General features: G+C 49.8%; 1 protein-coding gene across 1 annotated transcript in view; it reads left to right on the top strand.

The window, feature by feature from the left end:
* HTT (huntingtin) overlaps positions 1-20514 on the top strand; it is a 149621-nt gene that overhangs the window by 82648 nt on the left and 46459 nt on the right. Inside the window, exons 36-40 of the mRNA XM_043573106.1 lie at positions 981-1117; positions 2854-2970; positions 6532-6654; positions 6944-7179; positions 8274-8416. Of these exons, the coding sequence (XP_043429041.1) occupies positions 981-1117; positions 2854-2970; positions 6532-6654; positions 6944-7179; positions 8274-8416 (756 nt within the window). The remainder of the gene's footprint in view (positions 1-980; positions 1118-2853; positions 2971-6531; positions 6655-6943; positions 7180-8273; positions 8417-20514) is intronic.

The raw sequence follows: 20514 nt of genomic DNA, 5'->3' as shown, positions 1-20514 counted from the left end.
TGTCTGGAAAGCTGGTCATCTGTAGAAAAGTCAGTAACTATGCTGTGTGTGTGGCACTGGGTTGCATGTGCCGTGTGTATGTGGCCCTGGGGGTGGGCGTGCCTTTGTGTGTGTGGCATTGGCAGGCAGTGCCTTGCAGTGACCATGGTGACAGGATCGGGCCACCCCCTTCCCAGTGAAAGGCATTTCGGAGAAAGTTGTTCATGTAGTGGTGATAGACTAAGGAATCTACTTTGCTGTTTTCCATGAGACAGGACTGGGGGGAAGGGCTTTATCTACTGATAGTGAGTTTATTACTTAAAATAGCATAGAAATCTGATACTCTATAGATATTTTCTGCTGAAGAACACAGTCATCTTTTCAGGTAAATCTTTAGGTAGATGAAGCATTAGAACAGGATGTTGATATTTGAGTTAGTTTGAAGATTTTAGTTTGAATTTGACTTTTGAATTTGTGATTCTTTTTGTCAGATCTGATGTTACATCACGGAAAGCCTAGGTGTATTTTTTTTAAGATTTCACAAAATCATCAGTAAGTGTTCAAGGAAGAGCAATGGCCTCCATGACGGTATACTGATAATTCATAGCCCTCGCTGATAAGCTGAATTTATCCTTTATCATAAGCCACGTATGGATTAGGGTTTTCTTTATTTATTGAATTGAAAAAAGTTATTAATGTTTTATTTATTTTTGAGGGAGAAGGAGACAGAGCACAAGCAGGGGAGGGGCAGAGAGAGAGGGAGACACAGAGTCCGAAGCGGGCCCCAGGCTCCGAGCCGTCGGCACCAAGCTTGACGCAGGGCTTGAACCCGTGAATCATGAGGTCCCGACCCGAGCCGAAGTCGGATGCTTAACTGACTGAGCCACCCAGGCGCCCCTAGGGTTTTCTTGTGTCTTGGACACGTTTGGGAGGTGCCGAGCTCTGTGTGCAAGTGTGAACGTCGCGCGATGCCTCCTGAGCCTGCCTTTCTGTGCCCACAGCCATACCGGCTCTACAGCCGATAGTCCATGACCTGTTTGTACTGAGAGGAGCCAATAAAGCTGATGCAGGAAAAGAGCTCGAAACCCAGAAAGAAGTGGTGGTGTCCATGCTGCTGAGACTCATCCAGTACCATCAGGTAAGGGGGGGGGGGGGCACTCGCTGGCACTGCAGACGCAGCAGGAAATGTCCCGTGGCCCACTGTCCGCCAGTTAGTGGGTGCTCCTTCGTGCCACCCTGGGCTCTGGGGCTGGGAGAGGCCAGAGAGGGCTTGCTGGGACTTGGTATTCAAAGCCGTACAGCCCCTTGGGGAGGTCACCTGCCACCTGGCTGACAGTCACGGGGTCATTCAAGGGAGTAAATATGTTGCAAACCCTGTTTTCCAAAATGACCAAGAATCAGTTACCTGACATTGACCGAAATGATAGAATTCTAAAAAATGATTTTAAAAATATCGCATCTGAAATAATGTAAAGACTTCATTTGTACATCTCTTTACCACGTGTCGATGTGGGCAAGGCCAGGGTCTTTTCCTCTGTGCTGGTTGTGGTTTAGTTTTCCTTAAGGTGGAGCAGGAATTTCAGGCCGTTCGGGGCGGCCTGAGTGCAGAGGTCTGGCCTCTCCCGTGACCCTGCTCTTAGCTTGCCTGGCCTTCAGAATTTTGGTCAGGCTGTTGGTCTTTGAATCTGAAAGCCATAAGCTTCTCTCACGGAAGCACTTTCTTCCGTGCATTCTCATCTCGGTGACTCTTTGTAATGTTGACTGAAATCCCGTGATTACCATGTAGAGCACCAAGCACGATGGGTTGGAGGGAGGCCTAGAGAGTGGCCTGTCAGCCACACGTGCTCAGGGAGCTTTTCCGCCTTTTAAGGGGACAGAGGGTCGGGTAGCCTTGCTGAGGAGAGTCCACACGGGGTGCACACTTCCCTCTTGGGGGAGAAGGGCTGCCAGGCCCCTTGAGTGGAGAGGCAGCTGTGGAGGGGTGGTCAGGGCCGGCTCTATGGAGAGTGGGCCTCAGTGGGCGCATCTCTCTTTATGGCGCTTGTGTAGACCAGGGTGACCGGTGTTTTCTATAAACAAGCAGGTGGCAGGTATTTTCAGTGTTGTAGACTGAAACACCTCACTTCAGCTGCTGTGGACGATGTCCCGGCCGGTGCGGTCATGACGTGTGCGGCTGTGTGCCGATAAAACTGTATTTACAAAAACAGGCTTTTAGATGTCTCTGCTCAGAACTGGTGCTCGACCAGTTACGATGTGGATAACTCTTCTGAAGGTAAGTACTACTTGGTAGGAGATTCCCTTTCTAAAGAGCACCGAGTCGGGGCGCCTGGGAGGCTCAGTCGGTTGAGCGTCTGACTTCGGCTCAGGTCACGATCTCATGGTCCGTGAGTTCGAGCCCCGCGTCGGGCTCTGTGCTGACAGCTCGGAGCCTGGAGCCCGTTTCCGATTCTGTGTCTCCCTCTCTCTCTGCCCCTCCCCCGTTCATGCTCTGTCTCTCTCTGTCTCAAAAATAAATAAACATTAAAAAAAAAAAAAGAGCACCAAGTTGAAATTAATGGACACAAAAGTCACGAAGCATCTGTAGAAAAGCTTAATCAAGGCTGTGTTTGCGTTTCTCCAAAAGTTTATATAAATTTTATTTTCTTTTTGTGCCTTTTCTCTGGTGGTGAAGCCTTGTAAGTTCCGTAGAAGCACAGGAGTACCGCGATGGCGGGTGACTCCAGCGAGCGTGCAGCTGAGCTGTGCCCCTTGCGCTTTCTTTCGGTGTCCCTCGTGTCGTGTGTCCCCGGGCCGGGGCCGCGTCGGGGGCAGCAGGCCCTCCCTGGGCCTCACGTGTCTTTGCACCCTGGAGTCTGACCCGCCTGCACCCCGCAGGTGCTGGAGATGTTCATCCTGGTCCTGCAGCAATGCCACAAGGAGAGCGAGGACAAGTGGAAGCGGCTGTCCCGGCAGATCGCCGACGTCATCCTCCCGATGTTGGCCAAGCAGCAGGTTTGTGCCCCGTCCGCGTCACTGCTGTGGAGTCATTGTGACACGTTTGTAAGTGGCAGCGCTGGTGACTGGCATTTCATTGCATCAAAACGCGTCCGGCTTGCGATCCTTATCAGTGCCGGTCTCAGGGCAGGGATTTTCGTTGATTCTCAGTGACCACCTCAGGTTGCCTTTGTCTCCTGCTTCACAAGAGTGCAACCTGAGGCTCAGAGCTGTTATCTAGCCCACCCAGGGGTGCACAGCTGGAGCGTGCCCAGGGCCGGGCTGTGCCGGTCTGACTCCAGAGCCGTGTCCTGTCCTGTCCGGTGGTGCTGCCTCCCTCATTCTGCTCACTGACCTTCAAGTGTTTGGTTTTCCTTATCGCTCATAAAACAGTTTAGCAGTGGTCCATCGTTTAAGCAGAATTTCTGTGATCAAACGATGCGGTCAGTTATTTCCACGATGGAAGTGGAAAGATGATCTGGCTGTGCTGTACAGGATGGAGGCCGCCCGTCCCACAGCTTCTGAGCCATGGCTGCCACCAGGCATCAGAGGGCGGGATGCCCTGCGCCCTTTGTAAACGGGGTGCTGGGGTGTGTCCGGGGGCGGCAGGGGAGTGTGCTGATGCCCTCCAGGAGACGGCGGCTGTCAGCAGAGCTCTGGTCTTCAGCGCTCTGGATGCAGTCAGCAGATACCTGTTTGTTCATCTTGACTGTCTCCGCCAAGGAAGCAGGTAGTCCGGGTAACGTGCGGTGTTCCTGGCTCCTGGCGGTTGGTGCAAATGTGTAGACACGCTGTGGCAGTAGTTACAGTCTTCAGAGCTTTGGCCCCATTCTCGTTTCCTAGTGGGCCTGTCATCCTGGCATGCTGAAGCCAGTCAGAGGGAGGGAGTCTTGGCTTCCGATGGCGCTGACTGATGGCAGTTTTAATGAATTGGGTGTTTTAACGTGGTCCTGGATTCCTTGCCTGTGGATCTATATTTTTAGAATAGCACTCCAGAAACTTCCTTCCAGTCTCTTACTCGCCATGTGCACGATCTAAGGAAGGTGGAGGAACCGCTTGCGAGCACGTCCGTGAGACACTGCTGAGCGCCCGCCTGGTGGCTGAGCACAGGTGCACCTTCCCTGCGGAAGTCGTGCAGGGCGTCCCTCGGTCCCACGACAGACGTAGACGTTAGCCGCGCCCGTGAAAAGCCTGCCCTCTTGGAGTGACAGTGTTATTGGCTGGAGATGGAGGTGACAGACATCAGGAAGTAGATTAGTCATGCGTAAAACCAGATGACAGCAGGGACTGTAGGGAAAGCCGAGGAGAGGTGGGTGTGTCAGGGCGGGGCTGCGTTGCTAAGTTTGTATAAACTTGACCCGGTTAGAGCTTTTTAGGCTCATCATCAGTGAAGACCCTGAGGTGGGAGCCTGCCCAGTAGGTTCAAAGAACGTGGAGAGACCATACGGGTGGAACAGAGTGTGCGTGCGGAGCAGGGAAGGCAGCAAGGGTCTGGGGGTTGGGTGGGCCTCTCCGGCCAGCGTGGGGGGCTTGGGGAGGCCCGTAGAGGGTTTGGTACAAACAAGTGGCCTGGTACGATTTGAGAGCTGAGGCAGCCTCAGGACGGGCGTGAGGGCAGAGCAGGGGGACCTGCCTAAGGCACGGAGGTGGCGTGCACCAGGGGGGCGAATGGCGTGGCGAGCAGTAGCCACCTGCTGGACACAGGGTGCAAGCAGAAGCAGTAAGCTTTGCGGCTTCTGTGTCGATGTGAGGAGGGAGGCACGTCGGGGAGGTGAGGAGGAGAGGAGATCCTGGTCTGGGTGTGTGCAGCCGGCATACCCGAGAGGCACCGGGGGAGGCTGAGGTAGGCATTTGGGCGTCCGAGTGTGCAGCTGTCCAGACGGAACTGGCCAGGAGGTGAACGTCGGGATGGGAAGAGATCACCATGGGATCCGTGCAGATGGGGAGGAGAAGGCCAAGCTCTGAGCTTAGGGGCCAGAGAGGTGAGGACGAGTCCGTGGAGGAGGTGGGGAAGGAAGCGTGGGCGGGGTGGGGGGTAGCATTGTTAAAACCAAGGAAGGAAGGAAGGCATTTTGTGGAGAAGAGAGGGGTCAGCTTTGGGCTGCTCATAGGCCCAGCAAATGAGCTGGGAGCTGACCCTGCATTTGGCAGGCTGGAAGCCATCGGGGAGCAGTTGGCGGGGGTGGAGGGCGCAGAAGCATGGCTCAGGGGTGTTGGTGGAGAGGCATGGGGAAGAGACTGCGAAGGAATAGATGTGGGGTCAGGGCCTGGGCCTGGGCCTCACTGGGGGGTGAAAGCGGAGGGGGAGTGCCCCTCACAGGGCACACTGGGGTCGCCTGGTGTGGGCCCGGCGCACTCCTCCTGAGGACCCAGAAGAGAAGGAGCTGGCGGCAGGTGCAGGCCTGGTGGAAGGAATGGGGGTTGCAGAAGCTCTCAGGATGGTCTCCTTACCTGGGCAGGGGGGGGTGGGGTGGGGGGGGGGTTGGGGGGGGCATGTGAGAACAGTGCGTGTCTGCAGCCATGTTTACTGGGTCTGGACACGCTCTTAGTGATGAGCATTAGGAAGGCAGCGGTTGAACACGTTTTGGTAGAACCTTAGCTTGGAATATTTTGCATCCGTTAAAAATGTTAGATTTTAAAACCTGTTGCCTCGGGAGTTTTCCGTTAAGATTTTAAGAGAAAAAAGCAGAGACATTTATAACATGATTTTTCAGAACAACTTAAATATCTCTAGGTGTGTGTGGATACGTGATCGTAGGAACATGGGGGAAGTTAAAGAGCAGTACGTACAGTTGACCCCTGGACAGCACGGATTTGAGCTGCACAGGTCCACCTCCACGAGGATGTGTTTCTCTAAATACAGGACAATACTGTAGATGTGTTTCGTCTTCCTTGTGGTTTTCTTAATAACATTTTGTCGTCTTTATCTTACTGTATTGTGAGAATACCACATATAATACGTGTATACAGTACGTGCCACTCAACTGTTTTTGTTATTGGCCAGCCTTCTGGTCAGCAGCCAGGCTGTTAGTAGTTAAGTTTGGGGGGAGTCGGAAGTTACACACGGATTTTCAACAGTGTTGGGGGTGGGTGCGTTTGACCCCTGTGTTGTTCAAAAGTTAACTGTACACCAGCTTGTTAAAGTTCGTTACAGCTGGCCGAGTAGGGATGAGGTGCAGGTAAAGCAAAGCAGGAAAGGGAGCGCGTGTGACACCCCACGTCGCTAAATGACGTGTGCACAGAGAGCCGCACTGGAGGCTCGTCCCAGAACGCGGGCGGGGATTGTCCCAGAGTGGTGCAGTTCCAGCTGGCTTTTCCATACTTTTAAATCTTTGAATGTTTACAGAAAATGTACGTTGTTTATGTAATAAAGATCTCAATGAAAAGGTTGCCCTTGTGAAAAAACTTCAGCAGCTGCAGCGTCCTAAAAGCTGTTTGCTTGCTTCACGTCTAACGTGAGGACGTATGTAAGTGCAGGGGTGGTAAGGGCATTTGACCTGGAGGTACCTAACTTGAAGTAGAAATGTTAACATTTTTGTTGGCTTACGGGAAAACTTTTGTGATGTTTGATTGCAACAGATGCACATTGATTCTCACGAAGCCCTCGGCGTGTTAAATACTTTATTTGAGATTCTGGCCCCTTCCTCCCTCCGTCCCGTGGACATGCTTTTACGGAGTATGTTCGTCACTCCAGACACAATGGTGAGTAGCCCGAGTCGTGACGGCGTCTTAGATTCATTCGTCGCCGTGTGGCACGGTGGTTCGTCAGCTGCCTGCGGGCCCTGGGGGGCCGTGGCGGGGCCAAGAATTTGCATTTTAAACAGGTTCCCAGATGGTGTTGATGCTCTTATCTGGGACCGCACTTTTGAACGAATGATAATTTATTAGCTTTACTGATAGAATGGTAAACGGGTGATTTTCATTCATGAAACTGGCAATTAGGAAAAATTTAATTTTCTTTTTCCTTTACAACTTATTTTCTTTCTTTTAGGCACCTGTGAGCACTGTTCAGCTGTGGATATCAGGAATCCTAGCCATTTTGAGGGTTCTCATCTCGCAGTCAACTGAAGACATTGTTCTTTCTCGGATTCAGGAGCTCTCTTTCTCTCCATATTTAATCTCCTGTCCGATAATTAATAGGCTAAGAGAGGGGGACAGTACTTCGACACCGGAAGAACACAGTGAAGGGAGACAAATGAAGAGCTTGCCGGAAGAAACATTTTCAAGGTATGCTCTCTGTCTGTGCCTTTAACCAGCCCGCGGCCTACGGCCCATCCATAAGTCTTCGGTCACTCCCGGCCTCGCTTCCGCGCTGCGAGTGGGGTAAAGAGGTCTGTGTGGGTGTGCCTGCTCTGGCCCTTGTGCCTCATCTGTGGCCCTGGGCCCACGTCTCTCCTGCATCTCGGTCACGTCCCGTCTCATGTCCTCGTTAAAGACCACACTGTGTGGCTCACCATGGCGGTGGGCACTGAGGGCCCGCCTGCCCCCTGTGCTGGCAGTGAGGGCGGTGTTGCCTGAGGAGAATTTAAAAAGCTAAGAAGACCCACTAAAAGTCAGTCCCCTTTTTATTCTCACGTGTGTTGGCCATTCTAAACACAGTCATAAAATCCTCCTTCCTGGCAGCGTGACCGTTCCCACGGACTCCCCTTGTTGTACTCGTGGCATCGTGTCTACCCTCGCTGATTATTTGGAACCTCCTTGAGGGCAGTGATCACAAGTCAGGGCCAGTAACGCATGTCATCTAGATAAGCGTGTGTCCGCTTCTTCTGGATTCCGGGTGCTCAGTAAGGTAGAGCTGGCAAGATGTCCAGTGAGCGTGGTTTGTGCTGACGTGCTCCTTCTAGGCAGGTCCTCGTAACGTCCATTTAGCTGCCCCTTCACTGGTCGTCGGCGGAGATGCCTGTGCGTTTGTGGAGGTAAATCCAGTAAACCTGCTTGACACCCTCTTGGTTGCAAGTTCAACCAGGTGGCCTGTGGCTCCCTCTGCTACGTTTAAGCAGGTGGCTAAAATGGATGAAACATTAAATTCCTACAGCAGGTTGCCGGCTTCTATTTCTGCGATACTTTCTGGTTTGCAGAGCTTTAAAGAAACACTGCATGTCATTTTATCCTAACAGCCCTGAAGTTATATATGTGTCCTGCCATCTCATAAATGAGGAAGGTGATGTGCAGAGAGGGAGTACCATCCAAAGGGATGGTACTAAATGTTACACTTTGTTCACTTCACTTCTGTCTTTACTCCCCCCGTGTCTACTGTATGTCACATAAGTGCTCTGTAACAGTCACCTAATTCGCCATCACATTTTCCCCTTTCTTTGAAGATTTCTACTACAACTAGTTGGCATTCTTTTGGAGGATATTGTTACAAAGCAGCTCAAAGTGGAAATGAGTGAACAGCAACATACTTTCTACTGCCAAGAACTGGGCACTCTGCTGATGTGTCTCATCCACATCTTCAAGTCTGGTAGGTGCCTCAGACCGACCTTCGTAGAGCATCTGTGCGGTCCCTGTCCTGCGCCGGGCACTCTCGGGGGCAGGAACTCGGCTGCCCGGTGCAAGCTCTGCCCTGCTCACTGTGCACTGGAAGATGTTTGGTTGGTGAAAAAAATAAACCAGAGGGCTTCCTCCTCTTTTAAAAATTTGGAGGCCCGAGATCTTTTTGTACCTTTACATACGATAGTGAAGTAAAAAGGACAATGACCCCAAGAGAGAAGTCACAAGATGGCAGCCATGCAGTTTGCATAGGAAGCAGCCGATCCATAGTAGGACGGTCAGCGTGCTCCAAGAGAAAATGGGTGTTTTCAGGAAGAATGCCTTGATTTAGATTGAATGAGTGGGAAGCTGGAACACTTGAGTTACAGGGTACCGCCATATCTTTTTTCTCTTAGTAGGAAAAACAAGAGGCAATTGTAATCTCTAGGAAACATAAGTAACATGACCAAGGACCTATAAAAAGAAATGCCATCCTTTTAGGTTTCTTGGCTTTGTTGGGAACTATAATCAATCATAATACAAATGCTGTTTCAGTTTTCAGGTTGTTTTTTTTTTTTAATGTGAAATTTATTGTCAAATTGGTTTCCTCAGTTTTCAGTTTTATAGTATGAGTAAAACATTGAAAACTTACTTAACTGTAGTTTCAGAACAGAATGAAAATGTTTTTATTTCTGAGAAAAATAAAAGGGAAACTAACTTAATTTGGGAGTGGAAGGACGAGGTGGAGGGATGGAAGGGTCACTAATCTCCTCTCACATTGTTGGGGTTCTATTGTCATGTCTAAAGTTGACCCAACTGTAGCAGGATTCTCACAGAGTCGTGACAGTGAGGCTTTTTTTTTTTTTTTTCAGGAAGCAACTTTATTCCTGCTGGCACCGCTCAGTTGAGTTTGTGCCCAAAGAATTGAGTCCCGAATGCCATGTGGCATAGTTTTTTATATATTTTTTACTTCTTTGTCTCCCATATGTGGTAACGCATAAACATGTGGTCTGATTAAGCAGTCTCATGTTACAAGGTCGTGAGGGATGTTGGTCACGTAGGCGTATGGTCAGGTTGCCTGAGGTCTTTTTTCTTTCTTTAGGGAGGGGCCCTACCATATTCCGCCCTTTGGTGCTTGGATCCCTCTATTTTGGGTCAAAGAGCATCATCTTGGTTTGGAGGTTTATATTTTCATAACATCGTTATGCGAGTGGCCGTCTTTTTTTTTTTTTTTTGAATTATGGCCTGAATGAGACTGGAGGCAGACCGTACAACCAGGGGAGCTAAGCAGGGTAGGCTTAAGCAACCTCTCAGAATTAGGAGGAGAATGTCTATGAGAGTTCTGAATCCCCTGAAAGTTGAAAACCATTCTCCAGATAACTCCCTGGGGTTTTAACCGTTCCAGGTCTGGGCAGGGACATGAGCAATCCTTTTTATTTGACTTGTGATTTCTTTTATGACTTTTTTCTCATTATCTACGTGTAGGCGGCAGTTGCTTAGGTTAAACGTTTTACAAACTTTTTTCTCAGAAGGAAGTAGGTAATCTAAGACCAAGCGATTTTGATAGCATGGCACATTTTGGTTTCTTGTTCGGCAAGTAAGTTTAGAGCTCTGGCAGTTTTATTGGTTAACTGCTTGTAGTCTGACTATGCGGTTTAGCATGTAAATGGGAGCGTGGTAGCCCCAGGACGCATCTTCTGCCCAGGTGGCAGGGCCATGATATTGGATTACAGGCTCAGGAGGCCATCATTTTTTGGTCGTCAAGGTGTAAGGCATGCTGCTTCCTTTGTTTCCCTGTCGCCACGCACTTGGACTCCCTGATGTCTCCCTCTGGTAAGTGGGAGCAGGAAGAAAGATGGACGAAGACTTTCCAGCACACATGACCCTGACCAGACTGCGGGAAGTACTATGTAGGCTGTCCTTCCACGTATCTAGTGTAGTCCCCCTGGACCCGCCATTCGATGGCTGTTTTGACGTTGTCTCAGGCCTCTCGGAGATGAGAGAAGTTAGATAAGGGGTGGGGATCTGGTTCGAGGTGATCTGGGGTCCCCCACCATTGAGTTTTTTGGGCAGCTGAATTGTAAAATCTTTGGCCTGGGCATGTTAAGTTTTTAACAGAGATGACGATGAACTTTTTTCCCACTGGGCAAGACAGTTTTTCTCCCATAATTGAGCTTTTGAGAAGCCAAACCCCGATAGTAGGACTGGGATATTTTGTTTTACTATAAGGTTTGTGGGGATCTAATTTTCTAGTCTCTTATCACCATTGTTTTCCCGTGTTGGTACCCTAGCCACAAAAGGAAGGTGAGTGTTAACAGGAACCTCTCACCACATTTCCAGCCGGCTGGGGCATACTCAGCCGATTCCGTGGCAAAGAGTAGAGCAGGAATCACAGTAACAGTGAGAAACAAGGCGTGACGGTGCCTCACAGCAAGGAAACATACAGAAAGTAAGGACAGTCTTGTTTCATCGGACCGTCGATTCCTCAAGCTTCTGCCGTGCGTAGATCAGTCAGCTTCTGGAGTGGCTAAAGTGGCTGCAGTCTCCCGGAGGCTCTGGAGTTGCAGACTGCTTCTTCCGTATGGTCAGCTTGCATAGCGCTGATGGATCAGGAATGCATTCCCAGTTTCGAGATGCTGGCTTCACTCTGCTGTAGTGAATCCAGGGACCCACGTCAGCTACCTTTACTGCAGTAGGGGTGGACACAGTGACAGTGAACGGGACCCTCCAGAGGGATTTTAGGGGTTGGACATTCCACTCCTTTATCCATATTGCATCTCCTGGCTTAAAGGGGTGAGCGTCTGCGGTCAGACTCACAGGTAATCGCTCCCTGACCCGATGGTGTAAGGTGGTTAGGGTAGAGCCAATGGTCCACATTTCCCTATTTATCTCCCTATTTATTTCAGCGCTGGAACAGGGCCTGTAACTGCTGTTAGAGAGCAGGGTCGGTGACCACTCTGGCTTCTTCAAGCTGATAAGGGACAGTGTAGGGGTACAGCAGTGAGAGTCTACCCAAGGGTCAGTTCAGTGGCCCACAGCATGGTTTTACAGGAAGGCTGGCAGGCATGAGGCGGCATAAACATTAGCAGACACAAGGAGGAAAACCCAGGGTAAAGATTATACTGACCAACAAGGTGGCATCTTAAGATAACGTCTACAGTTTTCAAACCTGTCAAACAATCTAGGAGAGACCCTGACTTTGTAAACAACTTATGTCGGGGAATCGTTCATAACCTAGGTGATAGAGAAGCAGGAGCGCAGTGAAAGTAATCAGTGGTGGCTCTATTTCCAAGAGTTTGGTCCTAATTTAATTTAAAAAAAATTTTTTTTAAGCATCTAATGCTTGTGAGGACTTATTTAAAGTTTTGCTGAGTATAAGCAGACAGTCTGCTTTATTTTGAGGTATAAAACTTTTTCAAGAGCCAGGAGTTCTACCAAAGAAAGAGTCAAAGCAGCCATTTACCATTATTAATTTGCAAAAGTTTAGGCAAGCCAAACCTGGGTATTACTCTATAAGACAGAACTTTTATTACTTTTTGTGTCTTTTTTGTCTGGCAGAAGAAAGTCTTTACTCAATTAGTAAAAGTATCAATCCGTACCAACAGATGTTGGAATTGCTTTGACCTTGGCATAGGAATGAAACCTAATTGTTAGTCTTTGCTGGATGGCCTCCAGTTCCTTGACTGCCTGGGAGAGCAAGTTTGTGGTTGAAAGGATTGTTTCTAAGCCACACTTCACAGGCTGATACCATTTGCAGAACTGTCCTTGACAGATTTTTTTCAGTAAACATCCTTTGGGCCATTTGATAAGTTTTGTCCCTCCCTAAATGAAAGGCCTGACAGAACTGTCCTTGACAGATTTTTTTCAGTAAACATCCTTTGGGCCATTTGATAAGTTTTGTCCCTCCCTAAATGAAAGGCCTGATGCTGTGTTTTAATCATCTTTTAGCTCGGTGAGCTTGGTAATAGTGATTGCCCTGCTCTGTTTGTAACCATCCCAAGGGCCGGAGAGAGTGTCTAGGAGTCAGACCCCAGTTTTTTTGGAGGGGGGAGTAGGTGGGATTGAGCCTCCCTTATTCATTGATATAGCCGGCAAACTGTTCTCCTGAACCCTGCTATCTACAACCTACAATATCCAGTAATTTCCAAAACTCACCTAATTGTTTATCTGTCCTGGAGTTGGTAGCACCATAGTCTCTAATTTAGTTATAATGTCTCTTTCTAGCAAGGGAGCAAGGCTCTCTGGCGTTATCAGGAAAGAATGAGAAAAAAATCAAGTTTCCCCATATACTCCCCAGGGACTGAGAGAAAAATTTAGTTAGAAGTTTTCTGGAGAAGCCTCTAATTGTCATCCTGTGTTTGGATGGTTGCCCTGAAGTGGAAAGGACGACAGAAAAGGTAGCCCTGGTGTGAAGAAGGAAATCAAACAGTTTTCTTTCTATATTTAGAGTTACCTGAGGCTCTGGGTTTCTGATGGACAGTTGGTTTTGGGGAGCCACCATGAAGATCCCCAGGCCCCGGTCAGTCCCTCGCAGGGACATTGGTTATCTGAGCCCTCACAGAGAGAGGTCCCGAGGGCATTCAGATTTCCAGTGGTTGTCTCCACATAAGGGGCGTGGCTTATGGGATTTTCATTTTGGTTGTCCCCTCGGAGGACGTTCTCATGTTAGTGCTCCAAATGGCCATGTAAATGGCACTTGGTACCAGGACCTTGGGATGTCCGGTCTGACATAGTACATAAGGCCACAACTAAGGCCTCAGAGTTTTTTTTTTTAAGCCTCCTTTTCTGTTTTTGTTTGTTTGTCTTGTTTTGTTTTTTATTCTTATTTTTCTCTTGATCTTGGTTGTAATATATCTGCTTGGCAGCTTGTAAGAGCTCCTCCAGGGTCCCTTCAAGGCCAACAGCCAATTTTTGCATTTTTTCTGAATATCTAGGGCTGATTGAGTGACAAATTTGTCCTTTAAAATCATCTCAGCCTTGGGGCGCCTGGGTGGCGCAGTCGGTTGAGCGTCCGACTTCAGCCAGGTCACGATCTCGCGGTCCGGGAGTTCGAACCCCGCGTCGGGCTCTGGGATGATGGCTCGGAGCCTGGAGCCTGCTTCCGATTCTGTGTCTCCCTCTCTCTCTGCCCCTCCCCCGTTCATGCTCTGTCTCTCTCTGTCCCAAAAATAAATATAAAAAACGTTAAAAAAAAAAAATAAAATCATCTCAGCCTTACAGGTGTCAGGGGAGATAGCCATATATTTAGTGAGAGCCTCCCTCAACCTCTCCAAGAAGGCCATCGGGCTCTCATTTTGTGTTTGCAAAATACTGGCTAATTTTAGCATAATTTAAGGGCTAAATCTTAGATTTCCTTAATTTTTTTTCAAAACATCTGTCTCATTGAGGGTCTGATTTAACAAAAGCATTATATCTTTCTAGGTCAACTCAAAAACATACGTAATATTTTGAAAAGTCTTTATGTGCTTATCCGATCAGAAAATTTACCTGGATATCCTTTTATCTGTCTTAAACCTTGTGATGTAAAGGTTTTTTTCTTCTGGCATTCTAGCTCTTTGTAGGGGAAACATGGCTGTTACATTACGGGGAGGTCCTGGATAAGGTGGGTAGCAGGGAGCAGAATTGTATTTTTTTATATACATATATAAAGAAATTGAGGACCCGAGGAGGAGGAGGAGGAGGTTGAGGTGGGAGACTTCCCTCCCTCCTTGTCTAGGTCTGTTTGGGATACAGGTAAGGGGCCCTCAATTGTGTCCCCTCCTGATTGCTGGACCTTAGAAAGGGTTGCCAGTAAACTAGGATCCACCTCACGTTGCTTAGTAATGCCTTGGTTGGGGAATTACCCACCTATAGGAAAGAGGAAGAAGGTTGTCCCTCATCTCAATTTGCTACAGCTGGCCAGAGAAACCTCATCTCCTGGCCCCATGTTTTGGCTGGCTGTGCGACTGGCAGCCAGAAGCCCTGTCAATCTTGCGAGGTGCCGGGAGTAGTCATTCTTGACCCATGCTTGACCCCAGGTCTGAGAGCTGGCCTGGTCTTTCCTGTTTTCCTTACCCCTCCGTTTCCCGCCTGCAGGACCGTGGGGGTAGGGACTGTGACCCAGCGAGACGTTTCATGGTTCTCGTAGGATGCGCTAATTTTATTTTGGCCCAGCGGTAACTTACATATTGATTATTGGCTGTTGAGGCAGGGGGCTAAAGGGCCACAGTCAAGGCCTATTTCCCTGCCTTTCTCAACAATACCCACATAAAAGGGTTTCAGCTATGGGGGCACCCCTCTCTGGCATACAGTGGCCAGGTGTAGTAAAACAGCTCCCATGCATCTTAGTGAAAGCGCTCCATACAGCCTCCCTCCCTCCTACGGCAGAGGCAGCCAGTCCTCTGCTGAACAGGACCAGCACACATGGGGAGGATTTGGAGGCCGGCACTGAGGGTACTGCCATCACCTTCTCAGCTTCTGGGTCAAAGAAGGAGGAATTTTAATCTTAACCCAGCGTACTTTTAAGATCCTTTTACTTCAGCCTCAGTCCGTCTTGGCCACACATAAAATTTCTTTTTAAAGATTTCCCTTCACAAACCTTCTACGACTTTTCTTCGTATTACGTTTTGTCCCTAGCCATTTCTCTCCAAATAACCAGTCTCATTTAGGACAAAATTACTTTCTCTTACCTGTAACAAAAATATTTTTTTTATTTTTTATAACTTTTTTTATATCTCCTACTTTTTTTTTTAAATTTTTTAAATATTTATTTATTTTTGAGACAGAGAAAGAGCATGAATGGGGGAGGGTCAGAGAGAGGGAGACGCAGAATCTGAAGCAGGCTCCGGGCTCTAAGCTTTCAGCACAGAGCCCGACACGGAGCTCGAACCCCCGGACTGTGAGATCATGACCTGAGCCGAAGTCAGATGCTCAACTGACTGAGCCACCCAGGCGCCCCTGTATCTCCTACTTTTTCACATACAGAGTTGGCTTGTCTTATTTTTATCAGTTTTAACTACATTTAGCAGATTTTTAACTCTTAGAAACCTTAGTCTCCAGTGAAAACTAGTAATCAGTTGTGAGCTCTTGTTATATCAGAATTTTTTAGATGGCAAACTTAGGAATCCACTAAGCATAAAGGATGTTTTCCCACAGATCCAAATGTCCTTAGTTTCTCTGCAGCAAGTCAGAAGCACAAACCTACATCTAGTCATTAGTGCTTTAGCCTCTTATCTCGTGAGATATGTAATTAATTTAATCTTAATTTATCATGGAAGCAAAACTTTAACGTTTTAGGTTACCAAAGACTTTGAAAGCTATCTTAACATTTACCCATGAAAACTTTGAGACAGACAAAATTAACCATCATCTTAAGTCACCTTTTTGCTGACAAATTGCAACAGAGATGGCCGATTATTTGACCTTTAGAAAACCTCAGGAAGAAAAAAGTTTTATATATTTAATGCTGATAACTCTAGAGATATGTCTGTTTTAAACCAACAAACTTAAATCCATTTAAATGCCAAATATGTTCCATCTGTGTCCATTTAAGAGTTAATCAATTTGTTCCCCACTGTCTGTTTTTGCCTGGGGCACCAGTGGGGAGCTCTGGCTTCGGTGGTCTTCCGCTCCCGACCTCCAGCGTGGGAGCAGAGGCTGATGATGCTCAAGCAGCCAGTTCTGCAGGCCGACCCCCAGGTGGGGCGGTCGGGGGGCGGGGGGCAGAAGAGAGGAGGTGCCAGCAGAAGGCAGAGAAAGAGAATTCTTGTCAGCTCAGACAGGGACAGACTCTAGGTTTCTTTTGTTTTGTTCTCCACCAGCGGGATTAGGCAGTGCATGTCCGTCCGGAGAAGACGGGGAATTTCCCCGAAACGAAAGGAGTTTTGGCAGCTGCTTGGGAATATTCCTTACCGTCCCCGTTCTGAGGTAGAATAGCCAGAGACAGTTGGCTCTAATTGTCACAGTCATTGACCCGGGAAACGAACGAGAGACAAGTCCCCACACACAGTCACACGGCGACTCCAACCCGCCTCGGTCTCCCTGAGCTGGCTCCTGGGCCTCACGGGTTCCGTTGGTGCACGTGGGGTCCTCGCCCGGGTGCGCTGGGAGGGCTAGTCTGCTGTGGATCAAGCGGTCCGCTGGCGCCTGGCAAGGGCTCCTCTCCTGGCGCCCCAAGGTTCGCACCCCCGGTGGCAAAGGAGGTGGAAAAGCACCATCTCCGAATCCCAGACGAGCCCCCAAGTAATGTAGCCGGATCCTCACACAGAGAGTCGTGACACCGAGGCTTTTCTTTCCAGGAAGAACTTTATTCCTGCCGCACCGCTCAGTTGGGTTCGTATCCAAAGAACTGAGCCCCGGACACCGCGTGATGTAGTTTTTTATATATTTTTTTTTACTTCTTTGTTTTCCATATATGGTCACACATAAACATGTAGTCTGATTAGCTGGTCTCATGTTACAAGGTCGTAAAGGATGTTGTCACGTACATGTCTAGTCAGGTTGTCTTGAGGTGTTCTCTCTTTCCTTAGGGAGGGGACGCTACCACACAACAAGGGGGGCCTGGGTGCCACAGTCATTTGAGCATCTGACTCTTGGTTTAGACTCAGGTCATGATCTCACGGTTTGTGAGTTCGAGCCCTGCATTGGGCTTTGTGCTGGCAGCATGGAACCTGCTTGGGATTCTCTCTCTTCCTCTCTCTGCCCCTTCCCCACTCATTCTGTCTCTCTCTCTGTTTCTCAAAAATAAGTAAACATTTAAAAAAATTACACGGTTGACACAACAAAAAATAGAGGCCATGGAGGCAATAGAACTAAAAACTTAATGACTTAAACTGACAGCATGAGTGACCTACGTCTCCTCTCATAGGAGAGAGTCTGTAACCACTGCTCAGCGTGACTCCGCTCATCGGCAGTTTCAGTTGCCGGGGCAGGACCCCTTCCTACAGCACGGCCAGAAGAGGAGCTGCTGGTTTGAGTTCCCGCAAGTGCAGGGGTCACTGTTGTCTTTAGGAACGGGCACCTCGGGCATTCTAATTCTCTTGCCTCGTTGAGTATTTCACGCTTCGACTCTGACTTCTGTGTTGCCTCTGTCATCCGGTGGGCTTCTTCCTCGCGGCCGGAAGGAGACCCCCTGGCCGCCTGTGGTTTCAGCCCTGGCACGAGTCCTGTGAGTGCGCGTGAGCCCCCGGCGCTCTGGCCAACGTGGGCAGGTGACAGATAGGACGGTGTGCATCGAGAGGGAGCAAGGATTACTTCCTAACGGGAAGGCCAGAGGCGCGGACGAACAGTCGTCGGTCTGCTACAAGCAATATAGCATGTCGAGTGGAATATTGGAGGCAACCGTGAGAGCTAGAGACAGAAGACACAAGTAGTTGCCTGAAGAGGACGGGGCAGGGCACTCGTACGGTCAGAGCCGCTCTCTGTTACTGGAGTTTTACGTCGCGCACGTGCTGCTTTAGTACAAGTTAAAACGCGTGTCAAGTACATACCTCACGGCAAGAGATGGCTGTCGTTCTCAGCCTTTCTTCATTTGGCAAGGACGCGCCCAGTCCGCCCGGCCAGGCTGCGCTCTGGGTGCGTGGCGGTCAGCTAGGCCGGCGTGGCTGTCACAGGGCAGTGGGAAGGACAGTACACAGAGAAGCACAAGTCTGGCTGTTTCTGGGGAGGGACGCGGGTAGTGCGGCGGTAGGCGAAGCTGGTGCGAGGAGGGAGGGTGGGGTCTCCGAGAGGCTCTGTTCGGCTAAGGCCCGAAGACCGCTGGGAGCGCAGGGGCGAGGGTCAGAGCGGCACTGGGGAGGCAGGCGGGGGCCGGGGTCACGGAGAAGGAGGCGTCTTCATGGCTGCTTCATTTAATTGCTGTTGCCCTCAGACAGAGGCATGGCCAGGATTCAATTATCCAGCGGACTGGAGTTTCAAACCCTCCTCGTTACTAACGTTGAAAGAATTTTTGTTTTGAAGATCTTTTGATTTATGCTTCACTGACGCACTGTAATGAGTTTAAAGTCAAGAAAATAATTATGCCACATGAAGAATAGGTTATTTTGAGTATGTTGGTCATTTTGATGTTTGGCCACCGGTCGGTTTGGGTCTGATACCAGGACAGCAGTTCATCTCCGAATGCTACTTTCTAACCCTCTTGGGGTAAGAGTGACCCGTCCTGTGTCCTGCTCGCCACGTGGAGTTCTGTGCCATTCAAGGTGTATGCCAGCTCCCCGCTCTCCCCTCCCGCTCTTCCTTTTCTCAGCAGTCCACCGCGGGGCCGTCCAGTAGAGCTTCCTGCATCGTGGGAACATTCCGTCTGCACTGATACAGTTGCCTCCAGCCATTTGTGGCTTTTGGGCACTTGAAATGTGGCTGGTGTGATTAAGGAGCTGTTTTTAATTTTAATTTTAATTGACTTAAGTTAGAACAGCCCCATGTGGCTAGTGGCTGCTGTATCAGGACAGGGTGTCGGGGTGGGGGGGGGCGGCTGGGCAGCGTGTTCTACTGAAGAGCTTGGGACTCGGTGCCAGGCACGTGGACTTTCCCGCCTTGTCTTGGATGCTCTTCGTTGGTTCAGTATTTGCAAATAAGGTGTCTGTGTGTATATAAATTTCCGTCTCCATCTCCTTTACTTTGCGTTTCTTTTAAAGATACTGGGGGACAGAATTACCATATTTCATTGGTTTTGAGATGGAGTTTAAATAAATAATCTTGCACGTTTATATAAATAAGGTGCACTTCACATAGAAAGTTGGTGATTTTTATTTATGCTTTGATTAAACAAAGGCAGTGAGTTCCCCTCCACCACTAAAAATTGAGACCTTCAAATCTGTCCATTTCAGGTGTTATTTCTCAAAATGGGAACTAGTCTGAATAATGGCCTTGACCTCGGGTTTTGTCTTACTCCGGTCCCTCAGAGAAGGGGATAAGAATCCCAAAATCGTTTGCCTGTTTCATATTCAAACCAACATGAACACATGGCCAAGAAATACACGTGGCCTCTTTCTACAAACCGGGGTATCTAACGCCCTGTCCTCTCTGCCGAGATGAGCCAGTTGGAAGCCGGTGGCAGAACACAAGGCACAGGCTGAGAGTGACGTCGCTGTGTTGCTGGTGCGGCTGGGTTGAAGCCCTCTGGCCTGTGGCCACAGTTAAGTCCAAACTGCGTACTGTGTTGGATTCCAAGTCCACATCGCGTGCCCTTCCGCACCACAGTCTGGTCCAGATGCCCACTCTGCCAAGGGCAGCAGCAGGTGATAGACCCTCCTGGAAGCAGGGCCGGGGCCGGCAGAAGGCGGGCACCGCGTGCTCGCTTCCCTCCTTGTGGGCGGGGCAGGAAGGCTGGCAGAGCTCCCTCGTGGTGCTTCTGGGAGGGTCGGTGTGCCACTGCATGCAGGAACACTGGAAGAGGGAGAACATGGTTCCTCCTGCAGTAACAAGATGGACGTTGATCCAGATTCCCTCGGGCCGGTGTCCAGGCCTGCGGATGGCCGCACTGCCGGGACGGCAGTGTGTGCGGGTGGGGTGGTGCTGCCTTTCACAGGCGGTGCCCCATCAGTCCTTAGAGCGGCTCCGTGAGACCCCCCTTTTTACTGATGAGGGAGTTGAGGCTCCGAAAGGTCATATGGTAAAACCCAGAGGGAAAACCCATCCATTTTTTCTGGTCCTTTGTCCTCTGTCTTACACCACGCTGTCTGGGTTGCTGATGGCACTTCCCACCACGCTCGGAGTCCAATAGTGCGGAGCCCCTGCCTCCCAAGCCCGCTTCTCCCACCTGCCCCAGCCCTGCCTGCAGTGCTCCCGGACAGACCTCTCTTTCAGCTCCGAGAGGACAGGACAAGGGGGCTCTGCTCTGTGCACAGCCTCTGTCTGCCCTCCTGCCTCAGGGTGCCCTTCAGCCCTTTGTCACTGTCGCCGGGCCCCAGGCCCTGGCCCTTCTCCCAGGTCCTCAGGCCCACCTGGCTTCCCTTGCCTCCCAGCCACGCGGGACCTTGTGCCCTGGGCCCGGCCTTCTTTCCCTCTGTCTCCGCCAGTGGTCGCTGCTAGGGACTGGGGAGGGAGGCCTCACCCGGGGCCTCTTCTAACCCGGGTCAGGTACTCGCACTCCTCTCGTGTGAAGGTCCCATAGCT

This window comes from Prionailurus bengalensis, chromosome B1, assembly GCF_016509475.1.
Source record: "Prionailurus bengalensis isolate Pbe53 chromosome B1, Fcat_Pben_1.1_paternal_pri, whole genome shotgun sequence".
In the NCBI taxonomy this organism is placed as follows: Eukaryota; Metazoa; Chordata; class Mammalia; order Carnivora; family Felidae; genus Prionailurus; species Prionailurus bengalensis.
This window is presented reverse-complemented; position numbering and strand designations above follow the sequence as displayed.